We start from the raw sequence: 21865 nt of genomic DNA, 5'->3' as shown, positions 1-21865 counted from the left end.
AAAATAACATTAAGATTACCCTATCAAAAACACATTTAATTTTACCTTTTATTTTTATCTCCAACTAAAACTAGAAATACCAAAAAAGAAAAATGCTGCCAAAGTAAGGATGTAAAATAGATTCAATATTGTCATCCTTGTAATCCAACGAGAGCAACAAATGGGATTAAAGTTGGTGTAAACAAAGCAGTACTTATCATATCAAACTGGAACACGCATTGATTCTTGAAATGTTGAATGCTTTAATTGGAACACAAATACACCATCAGCCTGATGGTCCCAAATTTGGGGTCTGGCGTTTGAGTACAGAGAAATCATTTTAGCCCCCACAAGTAATTGAAGATTATATTCTGTTTGTATCGAACATACAAAAACACGAAACCAAGCTCAAGAATGGAAGAATCCTTTAGATGTCATTAAGTTGCATGGCACAAGGTTATAAAAAACCAAAAAAAAAAAAAAGCCTAATTTACAATGGTTTATAGAAGCTGATTGTTTACCACTGCCACGTGAGAAAAATCAGCCTCAAACCAACTCACTAAACCACCTTCTCTAACACTCACACCCACCACAAAATTGAACAATAAGAGGAACTATATGGGGGGCAAATATTTTTGTGCCCCTTTTCTATTATATGGTTCACATAACTGAAAAAGGAGGAAACAGGAATCAAAGAAGAAAAAGAGGAGAAAATTGGAAAATGGAAATTAGTGCTAATGAATGTTTTACAAAAAGCAACAATTACTCAGCTGAAAGCATTGAGATTGGGAAGACCAGACGAAGGGAAGGCCGGCCCATGTTATGAGACTATGAACTTCCCGCCCCTTGTGGCACTGTACAGTATCCTCTTCTAGCAAGGGAAAGGCGTTGTCCAATGTTATCCCCTTCTTATGTGATTGTTCTTTCCTTCTTCTCGAGTAAGCTGACCCATTTGATAGCCCAGGACTGATTCTCCCAAGCACATACACCAATTGAATAAAACACAGAATGAAAAAGTCACCTTGCTGAATAAGGTTCTGAGACATAACTTAGGCACCATTTACAGCCATTTCAGGCGAGGATTTGGGTGGTATCAATGGACAGTCCTCTCCGCCTAACTGTCGATTGTCCGAGCTGCTGTGCAAGCAATCAGAACAGTTTCTCGAAGCAGCAGGTTCTTTTTCTCTATGGTTTTCCTCATCTGAACTGCTGCTGTTATCAGAACAGCTTCTAAAACTTGCGGGTTCATCCTCTTGATGCTTTTCTTCATCTGTGCTCTGGTTTCCATCTGCAGTGCGAGGAGTAATATGAATGGGGCTCGCTATTTTCTTATTGGGTAGAACTGCCTGACTTAGTGTCGAACACAAAGCAGCAAATACACCATCTTTTGACTTGGGATTTTTGGCCAATCGCGGCTTCTTTGCCAGCTCAGGCTCCTTCTCCTTAGAAGCTAATTTCCGTTTCAACTTGAGGGACTCCAATGCTCCTTCATCTCCATCCGGGTTTTCTGGCTGTTTCTTTGGTGGTGGTCTGTACTCTTCCTCATCCTCATCATCTGCATAGTCAACCAGTCCACCAGATCTTGGACTACAAGATGAAAGGACACGTGATTATATAGTAAATATATTCTGAAGATATCTTTAATAATTTTCAAGGCAGAGGCAATTACAATACCTTAACGATGGGTAGTTAGCAGCAACCCCATTGGACAAAACAGGTTGAGCTTGTACTTTATTGGTATGTGACACGCATGCAGATGCTGTATCTTCTTCATCACTGATTTAAGCATCCAGATTCGGTGGCTATGAGTTAGAAAATATTGGTAAAAAGGCTTCTATTGTTATATGTTCAACAAACAAGATGCATACCTGTCCTCGTTGAAGTAGTCTTCCTCTTCTTTCTCCAGAGCACGCTCATCAATTCGTTTTCTACTACTGTCCACTGCATTAACAGTGCCTTTTGCCACACAATCCTCTAGTGTCTGTGAATGCACTCATCAGAAACATGTGTTTCTAAATTGCAAAGTAATGTAAAAATCAATAAATAAATAAAATCGTAGAAGGATGGGCTATACCTGTTCGTATTTAACTTTTAGAGTCTTAATGCAAGCCAAATCCTGAAATTTGACCAACTGATCCCAGAAGGAATCATATAAATATTTCAGCAATGGTTTCAGGTTATCCTGCAGGAAGCCACAGCATCAGTAAAAGTTTTCCAAAATATCTATAAGTGGGAGAGAGATGGGGGGAGGAAGGGGGAGGGAGAGGGAACGCACCCTGCGGATATACTCAAAAAGTTCTAGAACTGCAGAATTCAGCAGATTATAACGATTGCCATTAGCAACAAAGACATCTACAACTGGTTTAAGCAGGTTGTTCTTAATAACATGGTTTATCAGATGCTCATCCTGCAAATTCCCACATCAACTCCTTATATCAAATACACTGCCAAGAACAAATGCCAATCTAGCAGATAATTGGGAAAAAGTGGTAGCTGAAAACTGATATGAGTTAAGCAATGCATAAAGACAATGATAAATGGATTCACAAGAAAGCACCCAGATAATCTTGAAGGGCCAAAGGGAAAAAACATGGCTACTCCAAAGAGTCAAAAGATAATTGAGTAAACTGGGTCAGGGGTTCATTTAAGAAGTTCAGGAGGTACAATACAACCAATGCCATAAACCCTTGTGGGAACAGGGATCACACCTGCTAATTGAGTGCAATTCAGATCTCTATTTGTTCTAACAGATGCCATTTCATTCAACATAGATACCCAAAATGAACATATGAATTCCATTTATGACAGCTAATCAATTTCTTCTCCATAACTAAAATAAAATCACATACATGGCGGGAAAGAATAGTGCGAACAAATCGAACAGCAGCAACTACTAGATATTTTTCCCTTCTTCGAGTTAGAAACAGAACTTTATCTATCACATTATTGAGGAGAAAGTTGCACCTGCAAACAGAAAAAGAAATAATCTGTTAGCAGCAGGACATCAAATATTAAATGATCACACAGCAAAGCATCCAAAAGATTACTTTATTCTATATGGATGGTGCAAAACACAAAAGCACAGCAGTTCACAAATGTTTGACAGTATTTCAGGCTTTGTGGTGATCTGATTTTCAACTTTTCCATCAGGGCCAGCAGATTTACTGATTGATTGTGCACCGCCTTCCTTTGGGCATGATGATGTAATAACATCAATTAATTGACCCAAATGCTTCTCATAGAATATCTCAATAATAGTATCTCTCTGCACAAAAAAATAAAATAAAATCATCAAACACTAATTAAGTTCAAAGAAAAGCATTATACAGAATCATTAGGAAGGAATTTCATCATAACTAGCAAATTTCAATGACAATTTTTTCAACAATACAGCAGAAATACAATTTAATACAAATAAGCATCCAAAATCTAAAGTCTGAATGAACAGATACAAATATGTCATGGACTTCAAAGTCTAAATGCAAAAATTAAGAGAAAAAAAATAAAGTAAGGTTTGAAGATCTTAGATAATCAGCAATCATTGTGCCAAAATAAGCATAAATAAATATACCAAAGTACTGCAAATAAACTGCTAATGAATCTGTTCATAACATCCAACACTGAGGACAATGTCCTATCATATGAGAATAAGGATAAAATAACGGACAGCACAGAGAATGGTGCAACCTAGTACACATTGAGTACGAAACTAATAACAAAAAACAGAATTATTGAAATTAAAATTTTAAAATCAAGTTTATGATTTATGAATTGATTAATGAATAAAAGCTTGTTTTTCAGTGATCTGATGGAAGGTTAACCTATTGCAACAGTTTTACTACAAAATTATGTCTTCTGTATGATGGTTCAATAATTAAATATCTCACAGCCTCTCATCATTTTTTCTGACTCCTTCTGTAAATGTTTCCAATAAAAACAACTTAAATATGATATTTGGGTTTAACATCCAAAAGTTAGCTCCATTACATATTACAGTCTTAGGTAGATATCTCAGAATCTCTGTATGCAACTACTACATCACAAGCAGAACTACTATCAAAGATATTTCAAAATTTACAATAGAAACTTCAATTACAATTTAAAAAATTTTTAAAAAGCATGCAATTGTCACTAGGAAATGAATGATATGCAGGCACCTGTGATCCTGACAATGTGTATGAATCTAGTAAACTGCGTAGAATTTCAAGAAACTGGCAATTCATGTCCTCTCCAAAATCTGTTATCATACCTTTAACCTGTAAATCAACCATTACACGGTTAAAATAAAAAATCCAGACAAAAAAATACAAAGAGAGAATAAACATAGTCACTATAATGTCAAAAGTAACTCTAAATTGTAACTACAAACTCAAGACAACTTAGAAGCTAATCGTTAGAAAGAGATTGGTGATGTTGCTTTAGATTTATGGTCTTGGGTCATATATCAGAAAACTTTGAAGCTAATACAGCCAGAACAGATATTAAGGCTTCCAACATTTTCAAAGCAATACTATGCAACCCAAAGGCTTTGTTAGTGGCCTTTAATCAACTCTTCATTATTCTTTATTTTTATCTATATTTACCTCTGAATATTAGTTTTGAGCAGGAGGATCAGGGAAGGATGTTCTAATTGCATGCATTTTAAGGGAAATTGACCAGGTCATATGGATGCTAATTTACATAAGTGTTGATTTGGTTGCAGTGTGATTGCACAAAAACTATATCACATACCAGAAGTCCAAGAAGTGGAATTCCTTCCTGCCGAATGACATAAGAACGCAGAAGGTTTGGATCCTGATTCAGGAAAAGAATGAGGATGTCTGTCCTGCATCCATAAACAATTGACTTCTTGTTAGGACCAAATCAATGGTAAGGAAATGCAGATTAAGAAAAGCTGAATTTTATGCTAAAGACAGATATTCTGGGTTCATTCATTACCCAGTCAATACAAGTCTCTTGTCTTGACTCTGCAAAGCATCAGATACGATGTCAAAGATGCCTTCATTCACAAGATCCCTATAGGCATTGAAAACTTTAACTTTTAATAACATATATAAGATGACAGAATGTGAAATAAAACCTGCACAGAATTATAACTTATTTTCAAAGAGAACACTTAAGCCAGCAACAGCATAAAAGATTAAGTTTGGTATTTGCATACCTAAATAGCCGAAGCTGCTGGACCATCTGCAAGCTCTTGCTTAAACTACAAAACTCATATAAGAAAAATACCTACATTTATTTAAAACAAAGGTCAATAAGAATAGCACACTCTGAGTTAACCCAGAAAAAACATCCACACATCACTTAAGTACTGAAAAGATAAACTCATTAAGTGTCCATTTGGATACATTTCATGTTTTCTACTTTTAAAAATAGAAAATAGTAGTAACTTCTACATATATATATATGTATAATAAAAAAAACCTCTTAGAGACTTATATTGAAAGCCTAATGATTTTAAAACTCTTTAAAGAAATTAAGATATTAAAAAAAATTTACTACCTAAAATTTTAAAATTTTTTAAAGTGATTTTTAAAGACAAGCTAAGTCCAAACTTTTTGTATAAGAATTTCTACTTTTTATATAGAAGTCCTCACTACTTTTTGTTTTTAAATACAAAATACAAAATGTGTATACAAACAAACACAAAATTATCCAGATCTATAAAATAAAAATAAAAAAAATGGTACATATCAAGAGGGGAAAAAAACTCGTTTCATTTTATTTATTTTTTTTGTGTAAAAGCATGACTATTTATTTTAAGATATTATAAATGGAAGAAAATTTAGTATATCTCAACTTCTTTAATCAACCACATTATGTCCATATTCAATAAAACGGAAAAAGCTATATTCTTTCACATGAAAATTTAATCATATCTACAATTATAGTCAAAGTCCAAGTCATTAAGTAATCCTAATAGAGTTCATCAAATTTAAGACATTCTGTTGCATCATCAACTCAGCCCAAAAGAAACTCGAAATTTAAGAAGGAAATAGTAGTTACAAGGATAATATTATCCTCGATAATAAGCAACAAAAAATGAATTAAAAAAATGATCAGAAATCCACAAAGCTTGGATGATCTCAGTTGCAGCATCCTCATAATTAGTTCACTCTAGATCTTCCTTCATTAGGATAGTGACCAAGGAAACAGGACTCACTGAATGACCTGCTCATGGATCGTAAACCTCATAATATCCTAGAAATGTGAAAAACTAAGATGTCTAAGATCATTAAACAATAATCATAAACAACTGAAGATGTTTAAAAAGTAAATAAACATGATGCTAGAATTCCTTATAGTAGGCATTCTATTTTTTGTCAATATAGACCACCAGTTAACTAAAAAAAATTTAAAAATGAGAAGAAAAAGGGTTTGATCAAGACTAACAAAACTAAGAGAGGCAAGTGCAGCATCAAAAGGAAGAATTAAAAATTAATCCGTACACAGTGGCCCAAAACCCCGCTAATTGATCTTTACGGTGCTTCCTCTATCAATTAGATCCAGATGCTTTATCCATAGAATAAAGTATTTAGGCATATCTATTTCTTCATATTTCGACTTCTCTGCTAGACCAACATATTTCCCTGGAGAACCGGTAAATACTTCTGCTACGAAAAAAGGTATCCGATTGAATCTAAGATACGAATAGTTGGGTTGCGTTATGGAAGAAACACATGTATATGTGATATTATGACTAGTTATATATGAAGAATCTTTCGAGTTTCGAATGACTAAATTTCGAATGACTAAATATAGATACCTCGATGTCTCTTAGTAATGACTAATGATTGCTCACGTGAGAGTAATAGTAATACCTTCTATGTAAGACATGAAGTAGCTCTATCTAAGAACTTCTAATTGAGATATGAATACACTAGGTTGCACAAAAAAATCGTTTTTGCGTTCAAATTCAAAGACCGGAAAAGGTTTTATAATATTAAACGGGTCCAGTAAGCTCACGATAGCTAAAACAATAAAAAAAAATGATAACAATGTATCCCCATGTAACAAACCCATCAAAAAAAAATGTATTCCCATGTAGCAATTACCAAATTTTTCTTAGATTCCGCAGAAGTGTTTGATGATCTCAACCTCACAAACAGTTCTTGAATAAAGGTGCTGTCTTCCTTTAATAAAGAAACAACCTATAACAAAGTAATGTGATTAGAAGCAAAGAAACCTAAAAAATGGCTGCAAATTTGAATTTGAAAATCTTACAACGGCATTATTTGAATGAATTATGGAATTAAGATTTGCAACTGTAGCCTCATCCAGCACTCTAGGCAAAACGACATCCTAAAAAAGTTGAAATAAGGTAAGAATTACACTACAAATACAACCAGGCAAGTAACAAACAAGTTCAGCGTCAAAGAGCCAAACCTTCAAATAACCAACTCTGTAAGTCTGGTGTATCTTTGACAGGACCATGGGATCTTTGATTGGTATAGCCTATGCACACCCAAAATAAATAATAACCATGAATAACAAAGATTCCCACAGAAATGCAACATAAAGGGACAATGCACCTCTTGACTAAAGAAAAAACGCTACCTCCCACCTCCCCCCTCCAATCCTAACTCCCACCTAAAGGAAAAATGAAGAAACAACTACCAAGTAACGATACATTACCTCCTTAAAAACCACATGCTCTTTTAGGAAATTACGATGATGTTGGGCATGGAGAATGTCAGGATCATCTGGTAAAAGAAAATTAAAGCAGTTAATCACTGTCAATATAAATAGAATAAAGTGATGATGAACTATGGACCATGCCATCAACCAGGTCGACACTATCAATATGCACTAATTATTTTGTTTCTTTCTGGATAAGCATTGATGTGCATTCAAATACAACATACAATTAAACTATAATACGAAGCATTCCCCACACCCCCCTGTTTTTCCAGGTTAATTGAGACAAACATTTTAGCAATTATCATGTTGATTGATATGGAGAATGAAATTGAAGCCCCTATGGATGTTCAAAAAATAAACCTTAAATGATAATACATCCCACATATCTGGCTTTGTTATTAATGCAAACACAATAGGTGGCTTTAGAAAGATGAATAAATACTTATAAAGCATGAATGCATAACCAAAAACACAACTGCAGATCCAATCAAATAAGCAGTGAAAACATAAGTGTCTTGCACATATGCTTTGCAAACAGAAAAAGGCAGAATTGTAAAATAATAGCAAAAATGAGATGTCAAAGTTCAACAGTTCAACAAGCTAAAGGATATTGTGCATATACAAACTCCTTAAGAGATTTATTTGCAGTTGCATAAGATAAAGAAAACTAAGGTGGTTATGTTAATGAAGGAACGGAAAGGTAACCCCTCATCCTTCTTTGTAATTGTCCCTTTATATACACTGTTTATTATGTTTCTTATCAAAATGGGAAAGGCATACAACTATGGATATAATCAAATTCCACTGACTTATCAGGAAAAGACAATCATAGATATCATAAACCATTATCAAAACCAAATATAAGTTTTCTGATTTCTATTGAGAAAATAAAGACACCAACATAAAGGAACCATATTATTAATCAAGACAAAATACACAAGTATCACAACATCATGCACAATGCTAAGACTAAAAATTCTCATTCAAACCACTAGATGGAGAAACAAAGTCATCAGTGTACAAAAACCCATGTTAACAGAGATGCCATACACAACAGCGGTATCATTTAAAAAATGCAAGGATTAGACATAATCATTCAAAACACCAGACATGCAAATATAGAGATTGAAGTATTAAACTTTCAATCCAAAACAAAGCAAAATTTAAAAAATTAATAAATCGTTAGACAACAGTTAAACTACTTACACTCAAGTGACCCAATGACATCCATGATCAAGTCATCCCCAAATAATTTCTCAAATATCTGAGGACTGTTGAGTAAAACTGTAAGTAATAACACGCAAGGTTCTTAGTGCCAACAAACGGATAAATCATAAGAGCCTAAATTGAAGATATAGTAGCAGAGAGAAGTAAAAAGAGAGCACTGACTGATCCCTTTGACAATCTTGTATATCATGTGAAGGCCATCCATGTTTTCCAAGTCTTCGCATATCCTAAATAGGTCCATCAGCTTTTGGAAAAATTCTTGCTGCATAAAAATGAATTATTTTATCATTAAAAAGACACAATGATACTAAAGGGCTAAAACGTCACAATGACAAGAACAGAAGAGGTTGGATGTGATTATTTTTTTGTTATTTTCAAGACCAAATATTTGCATCTGCCCATATGCATGAAATCTATCCAAACTTACATCATTTAAAATAAGTTCAGTCAGGCGTATCTGCTCAGCAATGCCACTCTCCAACACTATCTGTAAGATAAAATTGATTAAATTAATTAAATGATCATGCCTATGTAAATGTAACATTACAATGGACAAGGAGAATTGCCACTACCAAAGTAGGAAAGAAGCACATGAAGAACTACCTACTTTACCTAGATAACAAACAAAATTTGCAACTGGCTATCCAACCTTCTCGCCTATCAAAGTACACATGTATGCATACGAGCATAGCAAAGACACATTAACAAGCCAATCACATACGTGTATTGTATGCCGGAATTGCATGTGAATATATCGTGCATTCCTTTAGGTGAGTTGATGTTTGTAAAAATGTTTCATATTCAAGTACCAATAAATAAAAAACAGATAAGTTCAGAAAACAATAGTGACATCCAAATCAATTAAGTCAACAACTTCTCATCAGAAGAAAATGAGAACGTGAAACAGGAGGAAGTGATCATGGTAGAGGAAGAGCAAATCCATGTCACAAAAGCAAAACTAAGATGCCTCCAGGCGTAAGTTAGGTTTAAACTCCTCAAATCTTTATATTCTTCCTAGTTCAAGGATTGAAGAAATAATACCTACCCCTAGTTATTTGATTAAGTGGATTTAGGGCATCTGAAATCCAACTATGAATATGACCCTCCAGATCCAATAATAGAACTCCAATTCAAACAATGGAATAGGATTCGCAGGCTCAAATCCAAACCACTCATCCAAATCCATAAGTACAAACATTACCCAAAGAAATTTGGAGACCAAGAGGATATTAGTGAAGGATGATTTCAATGAACTTCCAATTCAATACCAATATCTAAAATCACCACTCAAAAGCCAGTCAAATAAGTTAAAATTCACCCCAATGATCACAATGCCATGATAGTTTTCCATATGCTGTAGTCTTCAAACATGGACATATACGAAATACAAAAGTTTCAACCATCTGAAAAGACATGCAACGCCACTGGTATCAGTCCCCTGATGATCACCATGCATCAAAACTAGAAGGGGGGAAATGTGACATAAAAAATTAAAAAAAAAAAATTAAAGGAAAACAAAAGGAATAAAAATAAAAATAACAAAGTGCTAACTCCAACCAAGCTAAAGTTCCAATGCCACAAATGAAAATAGGCCTTATTTAGATATGATTTGATCAGCATACATCATACTCCTCCTTGGCCAAAAAATAACAAGCAATAACATACCAAATAAAAAGATGAAACAAAGTATGAAGAGAACTAAGGCATCCATGGCATCCAATGTTACCTTCAGTATCAAGGGAAGGGTGGACAGCTCAACTGCAGGCAACTCCCTCAACTCACTGTTGATGCTGTGAAATGAGTCACCTGCAGAAATAAATTGAAAAGAAAAATAATTCAATCAGTTATCCGAGCTTAAAGCTAGATGTCAGACAAAACCTCATTGAGTTGCAACAAACACAAAGTGAGATATCAAAAGTTGCTTGCAAGGGAAAACCAAAGCTGGCATTCCCTTCCCATCAAATGATCAAACTTTCCATTACAGGCATGGATATCATTTGCTTTCTGGCAAAACTTCTCGCAGACTTTGTTTGCACCATGGTTATGTACAAATAAGGTTTCATCCATCAGTTTATCCACTGCCTCTATGCTTCCTCATGGAAAAAAATGGACAGATGAATTTGGATGATCCTGGCCTTTTGGTGCTTTTGTATATACCATGAATAATTTTGTGTGTCCTTCGGTTACGTGCTATTAACATATTTGATCTTTCCAAATCAAAAAAAAAAAAAAAAAAAAAGGAAGCTTGTACTGACTGCTCTAAGTCTTTAATATGTCATCCAATTCCAATCCCTCCATGTAGTCCAAAACTTAAGGAACAAGATTTAACAGATCCTTCGAGTAACCCCAAATCATCCTATCATATCTGCTCCTCTTCACAACAATCTTCTAAATCTGATTAAGGAACATGATCACCTTCTCCATCTCCAATCCTGGAAATGTATCACAAAATAAGAATTCCAGTGCCTAGAACCCTTCTTGGAGACAGCTATGCTAAATAATTGAAAAAGGGGGCACTTGGCTGCAATCCCCTGCACCAGACATCATGCCAAAACTTAACTCTCCTCCCATTTCCCACTGCCAAGGAAAGTCTAAGCATGGAACACCTGCCAAGCCTTCCTTAAAGCTTTCCATGACCCCACCTCCCAGTATCATTCAGTGAACACACTAACATGGATAGGCAGCATCAACCACAAACCAAGTCATTCATATCCTGATCCATGATAAATAGCGCCCACCCCCAAAAACAACAACCTTACCTATGGTGAGACCTGGACCAAAAAACTGAACCCCAACACAACTACCACCCCCACCCTTCTCTCCCCTGCACTTTTTTTTCTTTTGCTTTACTCCTATGTTGCATGGGTTTGACTGTGTATGTCAATTGCAGATATATGTCTAGTGTCCAATCCTTCACACCTACAACTTTTAAGACGTTAACTCATCTAAGGAGGATCTCAATTACAGTATGAACACTCAATAATGTGATGAAAGGGGGGAAAAGTCAGTTAGAAATCAATCAAAAGTAAAAATATCATCATTAAAAACTCCTCATTTTTTTCTTTCATCTCTAGCTTTTCTTTCTGATCCATAAAAAAATTCACATAAAAGTTCATTTTCCACCAAACTCTCCCTTTTTCCAATATAATTTTGCTAGGGAAGTTAGAAAAAAAAAATCAATCAAAATCAAATGGTCATATCAAAAGCAAAGCAAGAGTATATGAGACAGATGTCACACCACACTCATGTCATGTTGCGTCGATATGGATACACTAGGTGAAGTTGGAGAGTTCAGGTACATAACTTTACGTTGATCTTATTTGGGAGCTATAAAAATCCAGCAACAAAAGTCATTTCTTTTATGAACTTGGTTCCACAAGTCAAATGAGTATGACAACATTTCAACTATTCCTTCAACAGAGGCCTTACTTATAAATAAAATCCCATTCACAGGCTGATGGATTCAACTGAAAGACTTATCGAATGGACTCAAAATTCAGTGGACTTAGACAAATAGTTTCCACAAGAAGTTGAAAGATTCCTGAAACTTCCAATGTTCTGTACATTATATCCACTTCCTTGAATGACCAAATCTCAAGGCCAGGGCTTGGCAAAATGCTGCCAGTCAGTCTAGTGAATCACCATATACTGCCAGTTTTCCTTTCCTGTTATATAGCTTTAACAAACAATGTCAATGTTAGGAAGCAAGGGGATTTTTCCTTCCAATTTTCTTCTAGAAATTGCAACAACAAAGCTAGTTGCAATTGTGAAATGAAAATCAAGAAAGAATATCTGGTCCAGAGCCTGAGAACTTGTTTGTAATTTACACTTGGAGACCTAAATAGGTTGAAATACTTCCAAACTAGAACAATTAAAGGAAGGTTCATAGGCAAAAGGGGGAGGGAGATAGGATAGAATCTGGACCATTTAGAGAAGTTGTCAAATTGCCATTGACCTGGGTTGCCCCAGATGCATCCATTGTCTCATTCACCAGGAAAGAACCAGCTCCAAGATCTACAGACGTTGGGTATTCAAGATAAAATGAATAAATCACATGGAAGTAGGATCATAGTTACTTTCAAATGAATAAGAGGATTATTGGATTCACTTACTGCTAAGATTATTAAACTGGAGATTCCTTTGCACAGTGCAGATATGGTCCCTGCATATACATATAAATTCAGAAAAAAAAAACAAGTACATCACGAACCAATATAGCATAACAGGGAAAAGCTGTGAAGGTAAAAAAAAAAAATCAATAAGCGGAAAGCATGAGAAAGACATGCTCTGTACTTACCATATGAAAGAGCATCCGGTGGTCTCTTGAAAGCTAAGAGCTAATTCAGTAGAATATTCAGGATCTCTCCATGAAATAATTGTTTCTGAAGATTAAAATATATATTCTATAAGCTGAACTCGATGATTTAAAAAATAAGTAAATAAATAACTACTACCCAATTACTTGGAAATGGACTGAGACAAAAAATGAAAAGAGAAAAACCGTGTATTCCAATAACTTGGAAAATTTGCATCAGCTAATGATTTCGAAAAGAAATAATTAAACAATCCATTGTCAAAGCATAAGAATACCTTCTTGTTTTCGATATATCTCCTCTGAGCTGATACGATGCAAAAGTAGTGTTTCGTGGTCTTCTTCATCAATTACAAACAAACCCAACTCTTCTGTTCTCTGTGTTACAACATTTGCAACAATCACTATGCAAGTCAACTTTTAACCAAGCACTATTGATAGTTCACCACATGTTACAGAGTAACTTGAAAATTTATGTCAGCAAAATAAACATTAAGCCGGATCAAGATCAAAGTTACAGACAAACCTCCATGTAATCAACACTGACGTGTCCAGTTCCCTGGTCATCCCATTTCCCATCGTCATTCAGACGGTAGACCTTAACACGCTGAAACACAAAAGCAGTTAATGGGGACATGCTGACCATTTGTGCTATAATTCTGAATATGAAAAAAGAGAGAGTGAAAGAATATTCCAGAAATTTAAGGTTGAGTATGAAGAAACCCACAAAAAGACAACCAAAACAGAATGGTCATAATGTTCTAAAGTAGGATGCACAAAAAACCAAGTTTTAAACTAGCTACAAGGTAATCACAATGACAGCATTTTAACCAAGCCAACAGATTGCCAATATGAACAATAGGTAATTACTATGATCATTCAAAAGCAAATAACATGTTTTCATAGCTGTAAGTATGCAATAGAATAGATAAAAATTGAACAGCAATGCCATGAAAGTGAATGACACAAGCAACACAAAAGACATGATCTAATTTCCAAAGCCTCATAAGGATCCTGAGATGCATCAGCAATCTGCCAACTTCATAGCAATTCAACCAACAAGTTTATCACCCATCAACAAAATTGATTCTCAAAAGGCAATCACCACTTTAGTACTGAAATTCAAATTTAAAACTATGCCGAGCTCCTATGCTACAAAATATAAAGCAGCTATCCGTGTTTGATAAATATGAGATTTTTTTTTTTTTATTAGCTTGATAAATATGAGATATCTCTTTGTAGTACACATTTAAAGGCCATTTAGAGTTTATTTGTAGTATAGTGTCTGCATCTATAAGCATGTATACAAGAAAATGCTTATGGTACAGAAAATACAAAGATTTATATAGATAATAAGGGAGGGATTGCCTTGGGAAATATTCTTCCTAGTGTATGGTGCCTAAGCATATAGCCTCCTTGTATGTAGACTCAAACATATTGATTTTTAAGAGGCAAGCAAAAGATATTATTAACTATGCCAAGCAAAAAGGCATCCTAAAGTACACATGATGTATACAGAGGGTGTCAAGTGGCAATAAGCATGAAGAGAGAAACAAAAAAAACTCCCTTCCCCTCATAAGTACCCAACAAATTCTCCCCCTTTTTTGGTGCTTTTTGGCTGCTGTTGTATATATCGTGTGTACTCTGGTGCGCCCTTTTTAGCTCTTTTCAATATTATTTTCATTTACTGATCAAAAAAAAAAAATCTACAAAAGTCATCAAAGACATTTGACACCTCATCTATGAACTCTCTAGTCCAAAGCAAAAGGGTACACAAAAAAACAGTGTTAAGCACATGATCTGGTTGTTCTAGACATGCAGATGACCCCTGGTTTCTTTCCTTTCAAATGGTTCAAAATAAGCACAAAGAAGCGACCCTCTATTCCTTCTTTGGCTTCTTTCCTATAAAGGATCCAAACCAACTCAAAGGAGTCTCTCTAACTGAAGAAGGCAATACCCACATTATACCAAACAAAGAACACCAACTGCCATAAGATTCTTACTTTAGCACAATGAAGAAGGATATAGTCGACTCATTCTTCTTTGAAGAAAAAATCTATTCACCAAGATCCATCTTTCTCCAAGGTTAAAAAACCTTCCCCAAGCGAAGAACCCACTTTCAGTGGAACCCAAGAATTCCAAACTACTCCCCCTGGAAAAGGCTCTGTTCTACCCAACGGCAAAAAGAAGTAGAAAGCTTTGACTGAAAACTTTCTGCTCTTCAAATCCATCCAAACCACCCTATCCTCCCCCATCCTTGTTCACTGATTTCACTTCAAATCTAGAAAGAAATGCCTCAAAGGTTTCCAACTCTAAATCATGAAACTGTCTCAAAAAAATGACTCCAATGACCTCACTCAAATTGACTGCACCTACAAATCCTCAATCCAAGCATCTTTAGAGGTAGCTATGGCATACAACAAGGGAAAAGAAGCAAGTAAAGATGAGTCCCCACACACTAAATCCTTTCAGTATTTCACTCTCCTTCCATCTTTTTAAAAAAAAATACACATTCTAATTTAAAGATAACCCACTTCCATGGAGACTCCTAATGAAAACCTCCAACTTCGCTTAATAATATGGTATAAAGAGAGAGATTTAATGATAGAATGTGAGGCTGTTACCACCAGGTGATACATTTCGTAGAGTATATGATGCACTCTAGAGTAATGTGAGTGTTTTCCCTTACAAGTAGGACAAAACTGAATATAAGATTGATCACATCAGTGCCATGCAACAGTGGCTCAGTGCAACATTTTAAAATTCTAATGGCATAGATTTGCAATATAATGCGGTAAAAGAGATTAGTTATTCAGAAAAAGCATAGGAGTGGTTTAATCTGAAAGATAGAAACATAGTGCTGCGAGTTGCAGAAACTTCCCAACAAGGGAGAAAATAAAGTAAATCACATAGAATTTAAACCCAAGCCAACAATAATGGATAAAATCATCAGTCATGTGACTCTTGTCAGCACGTAGTTAGGTTACAGGAAGACTTGCTAAAAAGGCTATGCATCAGGTTATATGCATCAACAAAATCTTGATGAATTTATTCCAAATCTCATGCTCAGCATGACAGAGACAAAGACTACTACTTCTGTTCTACTAACAAGCCAAGGCAAACTGATTTTTGAACTACTACTGCAGCTCTGACTAAGCTAAAGCTCATTAATGTGTGAAAAAACTTGCCTCAAGCTCAAAAACACTGGTGTTTAACCCAGTTTTTCTAGGTTGAGTTCAAACAATGTCATGCATGGTTTCACATTTGTTCTTGACCAAAAATTTTCTAGGTTGAGCTTAAACAATCCCTCAGATGATTTCCATTGTACTCCCTTATCCAACAATTAACATGTAGGAAATTGTAAGAACAGACCTGACTTCAACCTTTTGCGGATACCATATGCATGAGGATAGTACATCTAATCAAACAGTTCAACTGCAAGTGTAAACTGCCCTAATATAGAAAAAACTTTTTGAAACTATTAGATCAACTAGTATATAAGCAAAACAGATCAACTGTGGTATATATGTTTCGTAGGCATAAAGAAGTATGTATGATTTACTCAAATTAATGAAACAAGACAGAAATCTCATAAAATAAGAACAAATAATTCTTCCCATACATAATCAGCCCTTGTCTTAAAGTCACATAAAACTCCAAAAAAAAATTGAAACAAACAGTTAGCACAACCAAACCACAGAATTAACGCCTGTAATAAAAATTGATTATCATGGAAACACCAAGCGAGTCCTTCCAAACTGCAAACAAGACCTAAGTAGTAGGTCTTGACTTCGTTTTAGGAAAATATCACCAAGCTGTATATTCCACACTCTTTGGTTGCCAATAAATTTTAGGGAAAGGTAACCAAAACTTCAAATCTCACAACAACAACTTCAACCCCAATAAGTCACAAGATTCCAAGTTTTCACTTCCTTTCCTACAATTTCCTGGCAGCCAAACGGCCAGCAACTGTAGAAGAACTCACCTGCATCGAATTGGAACTGGCGGAGGATTTTTCCTGCGCGCCCATCACAGCTCTCGCTTCCCGAATTGAAGATTGCAGAGATTGAATTGAAGTGTTTAGAATTAGGGTTTTGAGGACGGGGAGAGAGATGGAGAGATGGAACAGGAGGGAGATTCCGATACGGGCGATCAATTGAAAACCCTAACCGCCATTGACGTAGCAGCGAAACTTCGATTTTCCTCCCGCTTTCTCTCTCTTCCTCGCTCTTTTCCTTTTTATTCTTTTCTGTGAAGTGTCTGTCCCCAAAACCTTCGATAAGAGAAGTAGAAAAACTAATACCCATGTCTATGAGACCCCGAAATCCCCATTCTACCCCTTCTTTTTCCCAATAAATACGCAGCAGCCACCGTGAGAACGCAAGTCCACGCGCTTCCTATTTTTTCCCCATCTCTATTCGTCCGGAGCCTGTCTATGAGAGGGACCCATACGGGGCTGTTACTGAGAGACGCACACAGATTCCTTTGATTGATGCCTGGAGAATAAACACGTGTGCGTCGCGGACTACTCTTGGAAGCACGTGACCGTGCCACAGTGGGTGAGCGGACAATGATGGTTAACGTAGAAAAACATGCGGGCTCGTGAACTAAGCCACCCTATATGTCCAACCTTTGTTATAGGTTTATAATACGAGCCACGGTTGCGCCTTTTGGGTCCAAATATTGGACAGAGACCACACGTTGCATCAACGGATCGCTGGTTATGGAGACAATTACCAAGGCTCTGACCATTTGGATTTTTATTTGAGAAAATAATTATTAATTACCAAGTATTAAAAGTTTTAGTTTATTTTTATAACCTTAGTTCGCAACCAACTTTAATGAACTAAAGACTTCTTAAAAATTTTCATTAGCCTCTAACAAATTGTCTTCTTTTATTATTTTAAAAATAAATAAATAAATAAAACTCTTTAATTATAGATTATGAAAATTTTAAAGGGTGTTTTATGAAATATATGGTTACTGAAAAATATAAAAAATTTAATAACTTTATTTTTTTATTAATGTTCAATACAAATTGCAAACTACTAAAACTTAAAAATACCTAAACATCAACTAATTTATTTAATAAAAATATTTTTAATAAATTTTATTCTATTTTTACCGTCGGTGTAAAATAAATATTTTTATTATTAAATCATTTTATACTAAAATTTATTTATTTTTAAATATAAAATTTTTATTAGCGATTGTTTATGAGCTGAATAAAAAAAAACAAAATATTTTACTTTTTTATTTAATTAAAAATAATGTGTTAATATGAACTAACATAATTAAAGTGAACTTATTATATCTAAAAAAAAATTGTTATCAATAAATTCAATTTAATTATATTGATTGATATTAATGGGTTAATTTTAGTTGAATATAAAAACTCAAATATTTTGTTTTTTACTTAATAAAAAAAACATCATCTAATTCTCGTAAATGAAATTGATATTAAAAAATTATTTTATTGTTATTTTTTTAATATAATAAAATTAAAATTATAAATAGACTCTATTTAATTAATTAGAAAACAATTTCACATTAAAGGATTTATAAACACTTCTTATTTTAAAAAGAAAGTTACAAGCTATGATATAAAAGCCTTGTCATTTATTGTTTTTCAAATTGTAAGATAATACTAGACATTTATTCTCATTTCCACCAATTTAACACTTGTGATATACCGTACTAAATTTTTTCTTTGATAAAATAAGTTTTTTTATTTGAATTATTTTATCTTCCAACGTATTAATAATAGTTTTGTTCAAATAATATAAGTATTAAACTCCGAATGTTTCTCCTATGTTTGGGTTGATATTGTATTTTCCTTATTTATCTTTATTTAATCACATTTTGTCTCTATTGCTTTGATCAAAAACATTTTTAAGCATAATTGGTTGGTATTTGAACATTAAAAAAATAAAAATAAAATAAAAGATTTGAATATCATTTTTAGAATCAGTCTAGAAGTGAATTTGAGGTAATTATAAACACTTTCTTACTAAAATGACACGTTTAAAAAACTTTTAAAAATATTTTTTAAAACTTTAAAGAATCACATGAAGTGACCACCGATTGATCATTTATAGGTAATTATTCAAAAAATAATTTTTAAGAAAAGTTTTAGGATATGTTTGGTCCCATAACTTTAAGAGAAAATGGTAGGGAAAAAAATAAAGAGAAAAAATGGAAAGATAAAAAATAAAAAATAAAAAAATATATTTTTATATGCTAATTAAAATCGATTTTAATTAAATAATTTTAAAATAAATAATTTTTTAATTAATTTTAATTATATTTAATTTTTGTATATTGAACATTTTTTTATTTCATTGGTATTCTCAATAGACTAAACATGGTGTTAATTAAAAACCAATATGAACTGGGCTCTCAGTGATGTGTTATATATGAAAATGTGTATTAAAAAATAAAACTCACTAAATGAATATTCATAAATCAGGAATTTTTAGATTTTAAAAACAAAATTTAGATGTTTCTCAAATATATAATTTATTCAAAGCAAGACTTCAAACTTCTAATCATTTTAAAATAATTTTTTATTCATTATAAGAGTGTGTTGAGAGTGATTTTATAAAATATTTATAATTTTTTAATATTTTAAAAATAAAATTTTTTAAATATTATAAACACTTTATTGAATTATTATCAAACATATTTTAAAAGTGCATTTAACAGTAATTTTATAAAGTGTTTTTAACATTTATAATATTTGAAAGTTAAAATTTTTCAAATATTAAAAAACTATAAGTATTTCTTAAAATTATTACCAAATGTACTTTAAATCTAATTATTTGTACGAATTAATTTTATTTTAATATTTAATAATATTTTATCAAAAAAGAAAATTCCTTATTAAAAATTTAAAGAATTACTTAAATTGATTTCTTAGTCAACACATAATTATTTTTTACTTAAAAAGTATCTTTACGATAATTACAGCCAAATAAATGGTTAATTTTCATTTTAATTTGTAAAATTTGGGTTCCATACTATGGATCAACTAGAAAGATTGACCCGAATTTTGTTGTTCGTAGAAATCGGTAGGAAAGAATAAAAATAAAAAATAAATAAAAAAACAAGAATATGTCACGGACCAAATGTATTTCTTAGCCGTCAACGCCTTCGTAGAATAAATCCTGTGATGTACTTTTATCATCTGCCTATCATTAAAGATAAGAATAAGAACTTATGATAACAATGGATAATTAATGAATTTGGATTGACTTTAGGAACTTTTAAGAACTTGGATTAACCTTGCGAATATTGTCTATTGATATACTTTCTTACAAATAATAATAAAATAAAAACATTTTAATAGTGCTTCATTCAAATTAAAACATAGTAATGGTATGACTTTTTTCATATTTATATGAATTTAAATCACAACAGTATTATAAGAAATTATGATTTGAAAATTGTTTTAAAAAGTGATATATTGGAGGATTATCACATGTGCTCAGACTTAGCTCGGGTTAGTTCCCGAAAAGTATCAGGGAAATAAGAAAAACATTAAGGTGATATTTATTTTTTTACTTAATTCTAAATATAACCTTAATACTTAATAATGTTAAATATTAAGTTGTTTGTTTTTATAGTATTTTATTTATATTAAGTGTTAAAAAGTAAAATAACCAATATATTATTTTTTATATTTAATAAAAAATTTATAATAAGTCATAAAAAAATAGAAAAGCAAACAACCTAAATTTTGAAAATAAACATCACCTAAGACTATATTCGGTTTTCGAAAAGCTTGAGGGAAAATACGAGGGAAAAAAATAGAGAGGAAAAATAGAATGTTATAAAAAATGAATACAAATAAAAAATAAACTGAAAGTCAATAAATTATTTTTATAAGTTTTTGCAAATTTATTTCACTTATTTTCCTATATAAGGATAAAACAATTTTAAATTTTAATTATATTTGACTTTCTATCGTATTTCTCATAATAAAATGAAATATGAGAAAATTATTTTTTTAGAACATTTTTTTTTATTGAATCTTAAAAAAATAGTTTTTTCATATTTGATTCTTTATAAAAAAAAAATACAGAAGAAAGTCAAATATAATTAAAATTATTAAAAATTTTAAATACTTTTTAATTCGTTAATTTTTATATAGAAGAGTTAAATATATGAAAAAAATTTGAAAAAATATACAAAATTACTAATATATATAGATATATATGTATATTATTTTTTTTTCATTTTTTCAAAATTTCCTGCTTTTCTTTTCTAATTTCTGTTCCTTGCATTTGCGGGAACCAACATAACCTAAGGTTCGAGGTTAATGTACTATCTAATATTTTTTTTCTTTTTTCCTAAAATTCATAATTCCAACACATGACATAATTATAACTTATATACATTTGTGTAAATACATGCAGCGACATAAAATAAAACACCCAGAATCAGTGGCCATTATCAATGCAAGAAAAGGCAGATACGGCCACCGACTCAATGGCCTTATTTGTAACCACCAAGACCGAGTCCGTGCCTGATGTAAAGCTCAGAAAGTTCCTTCTCCGGAATTTTGTTTACCAACCATCATTTCTTGGAAAAAGAACACAGCGAGGAAGCCAAAAGAGCATGTCAATGATGCTGAAGCCAAGGCGGACAAAGACGAAAACAGTCCCATGGGTGGTGACATTTATGATGATTCAGCTTCAATTT

General features: G+C 32.9%; 1 protein-coding gene across 2 annotated transcripts; it reads right to left on the bottom strand.

The window, feature by feature from the left end:
- Positions 1-387: 387 nt before the first annotated feature.
- Positions 388-17432, bottom strand: LOC117914661 (serine/threonine-protein phosphatase 4 regulatory subunit 3A-like). 2 transcript variants are annotated; one of them, XM_034830087.1, is made up of 25 exons: positions 17148-17432; positions 13689-13769; positions 13441-13540; positions 13148-13232; positions 12963-13012; positions 12775-12864; positions 10577-10656; positions 9278-9337; positions 9013-9112; positions 8830-8907; positions 7618-7685; positions 7369-7437; positions 7207-7284; positions 7038-7133; positions 5141-5211; positions 4918-4995; positions 4711-4804; positions 4137-4235; positions 3027-3244; positions 2829-2943; positions 2255-2386; positions 2054-2161; positions 1848-1960; positions 1654-1755; positions 388-1566 (listed from the first exon to the last, which is right to left on the bottom strand). In XM_034830087.1, the coding sequence occupies exons 1-25, from the start codon at positions 17190-17192 to the stop codon at positions 1029-1031; spliced, it is 2748 nt and encodes a 915-aa protein (XP_034685978.1). In that variant the 5' UTR covers positions 17193-17432; the 3' UTR covers positions 388-1028. The 2 variants fall into 2 exon arrangements, with proteins under 2 accessions (XP_034685978.1, XP_034685979.1); XM_034830088.1 differs by lacking the exon at positions 12775-12864 and having other exon boundaries at positions 17148-17431.
- Between the last annotated feature and the right edge of the window lie 4433 nt (positions 17433-21865).

This window comes from Vitis riparia, chromosome 5 (assembly GCF_004353265.1).
Source record: "Vitis riparia cultivar Riparia Gloire de Montpellier isolate 1030 chromosome 5, EGFV_Vit.rip_1.0, whole genome shotgun sequence".
Taxonomy (NCBI): Eukaryota; Viridiplantae; Streptophyta; class Magnoliopsida; order Vitales; family Vitaceae; genus Vitis; species Vitis riparia.
The sequence above is the reverse complement of the archived record's forward strand: the minus strand, read 5'-3'. Positions and strand labels throughout refer to the sequence as shown.